The 8,131-nt window shown below is 33.5% G+C and overlaps 1 protein-coding gene across 1 annotated transcript; it reads left to right on the forward strand.

The window, feature by feature from the left end:
• Window positions 1-283: 283 nt before the first annotated feature.
• LOC120080185 (protein OXIDATIVE STRESS 3-like) lies at window positions 284-1,488 on the forward strand. Its single transcript, XM_039034756.2, has 2 exons — window positions 284-722; window positions 878-1,488. Exons 1-2 carry the CDS (start codon window positions 430-432, stop codon window positions 1,137-1,139), a joined length of 555 nt encoding a protein of 184 aa, XP_038890684.1. The 5' UTR covers window positions 284-429; the 3' UTR covers window positions 1,140-1,488.
• The last annotated feature ends 6,643 nt before the right edge of the window (window positions 1,489-8,131 follow it).

The raw sequence follows: 8,131 nt of genomic DNA on the forward strand, positions 1-8,131 counted from the left end.
TGGTGCAACAAAAGACATAAAAGAATGTAAAATCTGTCAAGGCTTTAAGGGGCAAAGTATGCAAAGATGTTGACATTAGTTTTCACCTTCAAAGATCCAAAAAGAGAGATGGTGACTCAGATTTGGATGTCTTCAATTTTAGACCTTATCCTTTTTCTTGTAATATGGGAAAGCAAATCAATTTGCAACCATAAACACTATACACTATAGACCAAAATTCTTATTATCATTAAAAAAATATATTCATTTATATATATATGTATATATGTCTATGGTGATCCTACTCACCCTATTTATTAAAATAACTCAAACCCATCAAAAAGAAAATATTTTTTGGTCAATACCCTTACATTTGTTGCTTTTATTTTTAAACTCCTTCTCTCATTCATTTTCTTCTTCATATTCTACCAAAATTTCTTGCACATAGAGATGGGAGGCAAAGAAAAGATGGAAGCTTTTGAAGCTATGGAGTTGACGGAACTCAATTGGGTGATCATGGAAACTAGAGAAAGTGAAGTTTTTGAAGCTTCTACTTCCACCATTGGTTCCTCTTCGGAGAATTCGATCAACTCAATTGAATCATTATCATCAGAATTGTTAGAAGATGCATCGTCGTCTTCCTTCGCGTCGAACCTTTCGTCATTGTCGTTGTCGCCATCGTTATCTTCATCGGATGGACCTCTTTATGAATTATCAGAGCTCATGGCCAATCTTCCCATCAAGTAAGAATTGGAAAAAAAAACCCCTAAAAATCACAAAAAAAAAAAGATAGATAAAAGACCTTTTTTTTTTCCTATGAAAGTTTACATTATATAATTATAATGGCTCAAATGAAATGAATAACCCTTTTAATAATTGAACTTTTTGGGTTTTGCAGGAGAGGGTTATCAAAATTCTACAATGGAAAATCACAATCTTTTACATCACTAGCAAGTGTAAAGAGCTTGGAAGATCTTGCAAAGAGAGTGAATAATAATATTTCTCAAAGGAAAAAAATGAAGTCTTGCAAAAGCTATGGAGGAGGTTTAGATGCTCAAAAACCTTATTATTCTCCAAAGCCTTTGATTTCTAAAAGAGTTTCAAAGGGTTCTTTGCTATCACCTATTTCTAAGAGAAATAATATTAGGTTATTTGATTAGCCATTCTTGATGTTCTTCCACTCATATTTAGAGGAATGGGAGCTTATTAATTCTCTCTTTTTTTTAAGCTTTTTTAATTTTTTTTCAATGATTTGAGGCAAAAGTGGTTGCCTATTTTTGTGAAAGAGTAAATTCAAAATAATGGTTCAATAGGAAAAAAAAAAAATAGAAAGAAAGAAAGAAAAATGGAAGGAGTAATTAATTATATCCATCATATTTATTTCAAGGTTTGAATGTGTGCCCAAACTTGTTTCAATATGAATATAAGGTTGTCTTTTCGAAAGAAAGATTAAAGCAACCGTGTAAAATACTAATATACTTTCTCAAATGAAGTTTGATTTTTGTCGAATCTTTTTAGATAAAGAATCAATGTAATCTATTTTTATTCGTCAATATGAATATAGGTCAACTAATATAATATTTGTGTTATCGATTTCGAGATCATATTCAATTTTTTACTTCACATATTATTTGGAATGTTCAGTTTAGGGATGTAATGAACTTTTACATACAACATCAAATTTTGTATATATAAAGTATACCCCATTATTAGCAACTCAATCAGACAATCACCATACATATCTTGGAAAGAAGGTTCTTTAAGCAAATCATCTAAGAAAAGAAAATATATGACTAGAGTTAACAAATCAATATTTGTTATAGTTTGATCAGTTGTGAAATACACTTATTTTTTTGTTGAAAAAGTTTGTGAAAGAGATGATAAATTTATTGTTAAATATACTATTCTTGTCTTCTCTCACCAAAAAAAAAAAAAAAAAAAAAAACTTGTCCATAAATACTTTGGGTTGAATTTTATTTTAGTTTATCTACATACTCTCGGTTATCTAAACAATAATTTTCATGTAAGAAAAGATCTCATATGAAATAGACCATAATAATCCGATAGAAACTAAATTTAAGATTATTTTTAAAAAAATAAGATTTCTTGAAAGTATATAGACTAGATTTAGATATTTAAAAGTATAATGACTAAATTGGAATAAAACATGAACTACAAGGATCGAGATGATATTTTAACCTGTATTTATTGTGCTCCAATGTTGAATTTATATAGTATGCTTCGCTTCCAAATCATCACAAAATATTGACAGTGTTACCATACCAATTAGAACATAGTTTAGATAAAGACACCAGGACATGTTTGGGAATAATTCTAAAATGGTTAAAATTACTCTTATCATTTTTTAAATCACATATGAAATATGTTTTTCATCTTTCAAAACTAATTATGTTGATATGAAAATTGCATTATTTTTTAAAGATGAAAGTTGAATTTAAAAGTATAAATTTAATATTAAATAAAAGTTGAATTATTAAAAGTATGTTTTAGAGTAATTTTGTAAATGACAAAAGTGATTTTGATAATTTTAAAATCACTCTTAAACATGCACTAATTATCATCTCAAAGGTCGATAAAGTTTGAATTCCCATCCTCAAAATTGTAAAGTTAAAAATAATAAAATTATCATAACGTACCCGACTTAATAAAAAGATTATGAACTCAAATACCATTTAATTCATAAAATCAATTAAAGTATCCCAACAAATATTTGATTCTCTCAACCAATTCAAACTATTTCAATAAATAAAACACTGATTACTATTATTTTAAAGGTCAATGATTCAGTATCAACTTTGAAATTGTTGAACTAAAAATACATTTGGCTCCTTATTAAATTTAATTGATTTCAAGAGGGTTACTAGGTCATCGAGAAATATTAGCCAATAAGAGCAAGTTTAGAAGATTCATAGAATTGGGACTTTTGGAAAAATGAAAACCTTTGGACGGATGTGGTCTTTTCTGAGTATTTTATTGTTAAGTATAGTTATGATTTTTTCAATTTATCTTCAAATAAATTGTAGTTATATCTATCAATATGTATGGTCTTGGACTAGCAATAATGATTTTTCTTTAGAGTTCGACAACTTGATCTATCCACTTACCTGTATTATATCAATATTAATCACGATGGTTGAAATTATTGTTCTTATTTATAGTGATAATTATATGTCTCATGATCAAGAATTTTTTAGATTTTTTTGCTGAGTTTAGTTACGAGAGGAGTAACAATGTAAATAGTCATATTTAATAGTAGATTTTGATAAATGATCAAAATTTCTAGATACGGCAAATATGACCATTTCAATTAGGCAGAGCATGGGAGTCAAAACATAAACAAATATCTTTCCTTTCAATTTCAAAATTTCTCTCTCTCTCTCTCTTTTTTTTTTCATTTTATTTTATTTTTTTTAAGGAAGAACTATCTTTTTTCAAGATTTACTATATATATGTGCATAAATCTCGAAAAAAAATGTTGAATAAAAATTTGGACAAACCATAAGAATGACAGATTTTAACTTATTGTTGGAAACGACAGGACCCTCAGAACGACGAACTGTAAACCATCAAGGCATGACGGTCAAGTGAAGAGCAAAAACCTGCAAAATAGAAACTCGTTATAGGCTGAGTCGTGGAGCTCGCTCTCTTTAAGACGTTTCGCGGCTCTGCCCAATTATGCAAACAGGTCTGAAAATTGCCATATCGTCCCCAGGATAAAACAACCAAATGAAAACCGATCAAAAATGCACCGTCTCCGACCGAAACGTACACCCTTTCTAAACTCACTACTCGAAAAACTAAGATGGAGAAGGAGAGGAAATTGAAGTGGGAATTTAGAAAATAAATTCTGTGTCTAACGAACTGCTGAAGGCCTCGCCTTGTATAGGCCTTCAGCATCGAAACGGACCGTTTTAAAATTAATCAATGGACCGTTTTAAAAATTAATCAACAGACCGTTTTAAAATTAATCAATAGATCGTTTTAAATATAATCAATGAACCGTTTTAAATATAATCAATGGACCGTTTTAAATATAAATTTGCACCCAACAATCCCCCACTTGGAAATTTAAACAAAACGAAAAGAAAAGAAAGATTTTCATCGAGAAGTTTCAGTCTATACAACACTGTACATAAGCAAATATGTCTTACGACTTGAACCTTACATAGTGTAGATGATTCAGAATATACTAGAGTAACCCTTGGTTTTGAACTCTATCTCTAACAGCATCTCACACATAGTGTTATTAGGGTGTAGTACGAAAGCCCGTGCTCTTAAGGCCTAGCATGTGAATCCCATTTTAGTGAATGCTCTAGAGAGTTTGCCTATAAACTCCATAGAAAGTGGCCCTTACTTCCACATTCACACAGGTAAGTCTATCAAGGGTACTCCTATAGCTGGGTACCCCACTTGTTATCAAGTATAGATTTCATTAAGAACTGAGTTAAACCTTTCTTACGCTTCAAGATATCATGCTCAGACTTTAAATCATAGGAATGGAACTCTATGTTTGGTTTAGCATGATTCACTTTATATCACTCGTGATTAGTTATTACCCATTGAACCTGATTCTTGAGATCTCCAGTCTACAGGTTGGGTTTTCCTCACTGTGATTCATTTTTCGATGGGCATGAGTCCCATCCTTTCTGAGGTTCTGAAAACCTTTTCTTTGGCCAGTCCTTTTGTCAAAGGATCTGCCAAATTTTCATCAGTCCGTATGTGATCCACTTTAACTGCACTAGTAGTGAGAAACTCTCTAATGGTACTGTGCTTACGACGTATTTGACGTCTCTTTCCGTTGTAGTAACGGTTATGAACTTTTGCGATTGCTGTAGTACTATCGCAATGGATCAATATGGCTGGTACCGGCTTTTCCCATAAGGAAATCTCTGATAACAGACTTCTAAGCCAGCCTGCTTCTTCACTAGCTGTCGCTAGTGCTATCATTTCTGACTCCATCGTAGATTGGGCTAAAATAGTCTGTTTCTTGGACTTCCAAGAGACAGCTCTGCCAACTATATTAAAGACATAGCCACTTGTAGCCTTTGAATCATCTGAAAGAGAGTTCCAATCAGTGTCGTTGGACCCTTCCAGGATAGCGGGAAACTTTTGATAATGTAATCCAGGTTTTGGGTTTTCTTTAAGTATCTCATGACCCTTTCTATAGCATTCCAATGCTCTTTCTAGGTCTGCTTGTAAACCTGCAAAGTAGTCCTACAACATAAGCTATGTCAGGCCTAGTGCAATCAGCAACGTATCTAAGACTGCCTATGATGCTCGCATACTCAGATTGATTAACACTGTCACCAGTGTTAATGAACAACTTAACACTAGGGTCATAAGGAGTACAAGTTGGTTTACACTCAAAGTAATTATATTTCTTTAGAATCTTTTCTATATAGTGAGATTGATCTAAAGAAATCCCTTTTTCAGACCTATTTACTTTTATGCCTAAGATTACACTAGCTTCTCCTAAGTCTTTCATGTCGAAGTTCGCACTCAATATTGATTTTACATCAATTATGACGTGCAAGTTTGACCCAAAGATCAATAAATCATCTACATATAGACATAAGATAGTACAAAGGTTATTATCAAACTTATGGTAGATGCATTTGTCACTTTCATTGACCTTGAAACCTTTAGATAGGATAAGGTTTTCGAATTTTTCATGTCATTGCTTAGGAGCTTGTTTTAGTCTATAAAGAGATTTGTCTAATTTACACACCTTATTTTCTTGACCATGGACAACAAAACCCTCAGGTTGTTTCATGTAAATATCTTCTTCAAGTTCACCATGTAGGGAAGTGGTTTTTACATCCATCTGATGTACTACGAGGTTATAAAGGGCAGCGAGAGAGAGCAGGACAGGGATAGAGGTAATTCTAGTAACGGGGAAGAAGGTGTCAAAGAAATCTATGTTTTCTCTCTGTCTAAAGCCCTTCGCTACTAACTTACCTTTAAATTTGTCGACAGTCCCATCAGGTCTAAGTTTCCTCCTTAAGATCTATTTGCACCCTATTGCCTTACATCTTGGGGGTAGATCTACTAAGTGCCAAGTTTTATTTGACTCAAGTGAGTCCATCTCATCATTTATAGCTTCTTGCCATAGATTGGCATCTATTGAGGACAGGGAAACTCTTAGATCTTTAGGGTCTTCTTCTAAATTGTAGGTCAGGAAGTCATTTCCGAAATCTTTGGTGGTTCTAGCTCTTTTGCTTCTTCTAGGTTTTGGGTCAGTTTCCTCTCTAGGGTTATGATTTCTAACTGGGGTTATACCACTTGAACCAGAGCCCTCACTATTCCTTGATTTAAAAAGAAACCTATCTTTAAAGAAGTCGACATCATTTGACTCAAAAATCACTTGGTTCACTAGATCATAAAGCCTGTAGGCTTTACTATTTAAGGCATAACCTATAAAGACACACTTGTAAGCTTTACTAACAAACTTTCTCCTTTTTGGGTCAGGAATCCTTACAAAGGCTAAACAACCCCACGTTCTAAAGTATGACAAGTTTGGTTTCTTATTCTTGAGAATTTCGTAAGGTGAAGTTTTATTTTTAGATTTTGGGATTCTATTTAGGACATAACTCACGGTAAGGATGATTTCACCCTACTAATAAGACGTGGCTCCTAAACTAAGTAAAATAGCAACTACTAGCTCAGCTAAAGTTCTATTTTTTTCTTTCGGCTTTTCTGTTCATTTCAGGAGAATAAGGTGCAGTCTTTTCGTGTACTATTCCATGTGCGTTAAAGAATTCATTAAAACTGTCCGAGTCGTACTCGGTTTTTCTATCACTACGAAGTCTTTTAACTTTTCTATTAAATTGATTCTCTATTTCAGAAACAAAAAGTTTGAAAGCATTAAAAGCATCACTTTTGTTTTTCAGCAGGTATACAAAAGTAAAATCAGAGTAGTTGTCAATAAAAATAATGAAATATCTTTTACTGTTCCTAGTCAATATGCCATCAAATTCATAGACATCAGAATGAATCAAATATAGAGGCTCAAAATTCCTAAGTACAGATTTATGCGGAGTTTTAGTAATTTTAGCCTGACTACAATACTTGCATTTATCAAAATCATTCGTGGATAACTTAGGTATCAGTTCCAGCCTAATCATATTACTAATTAAATTCTTATTCACATGACAGAGTCTAGCATGCCAAATATTCATAGAGCACAACATATATACAGAAATTTTCATTTTATTAAGGTATAGATTTAATTTGAACATTCCCTCAGTTGCATACCCTTTCCCTACAAATACATTATTTTTGGTAAGGGTATATAGGTCTGCCCCTATAGTTTGAGTAAACCTGATTTTGTTGAGGAGATAGCCCGAAACCAAATTCTTTCGTATCTTCAGAGTGTACAGAACATCCTTCAACGTGAGGGTCTTCCCAGAGATAAACTTTAGTTCCACCTCCCCAGTTCTAGCAACTTTTGTGGAGTAGTGATCTCCCAACAGAATATTCTTATCCTTAGTTTCAGTATAAGTTTTAAAAAGACTAAGGTCGTGACAGACATGGTGCGTCGCGCTAGTGTCTATCCACCACCCTTCACAACTACCGATCATATTTACTTATGTGATCATGGCGACTAACGGTTCTTCTGTCAAGTTTGGCTGACCAACAGGACGACGCCTATTCCTACAGTTCCTAGCCATGTGCCCAGGTTTGTTACAATTAAAGCAGAGGAACTTTGCCATTTCTTTTGAAGGGGGCTTCTATTTTTCAGTTGGTTTTGGTTGCTGGAGCCACGGTTCTGACCTTTCCTCTTTGCCCTGTTAGGTTTTTGGCCAGGTTTTACCATGGTAGAGGCGAGGTTCCTAGGTACTGCGTCACCTCCTCCCTCTAGTCCTGCTTCCGGGCTTCCTCCTCAATCCTTAACTGAGTTATAAGACTCTCCAAGGAAAACTCCTTGGTCTTATACCTCAAAGTGTTCTTAAAGTCCTTCCACAAGGGGGGCAGTTTATCAATAATAACAACAACTTGGAATTGTTCGTCTAGAGCAGTAATTATCTCGTAGGCTATCTTATAGAGTTCATAGGATTAGGCTTTCATGGATTTGTCATCCATCATCTGGAACTTGAGATAATGGCTAACTGCATATTTCTTCGACCCGGCC

This window comes from Benincasa hispida, chromosome 6, assembly GCF_027475165.1.
Source record: "Benincasa hispida cultivar pf3 chromosome 6, pf3_genome.v1.1, whole genome shotgun sequence".
NCBI lineage: Eukaryota > Viridiplantae > Streptophyta > Magnoliopsida > Cucurbitales > Cucurbitaceae > Benincasa > Benincasa hispida.

Coding starts and splice junctions, on each gene's coding strand:
- LOC120080185 (XM_039034756.2), top strand. CDS start 430: ATGGGAGGCAAAGAAAAGATGGAAGCTTTTGAAGCTATGGAGTTGACG. Junction 723..877: donor ATGGCCAATCTTCCCATCAA/GTAAGAATTGGA, acceptor TGGGTTTTGCAG/GAGAGGGTTATCAAAATTCT.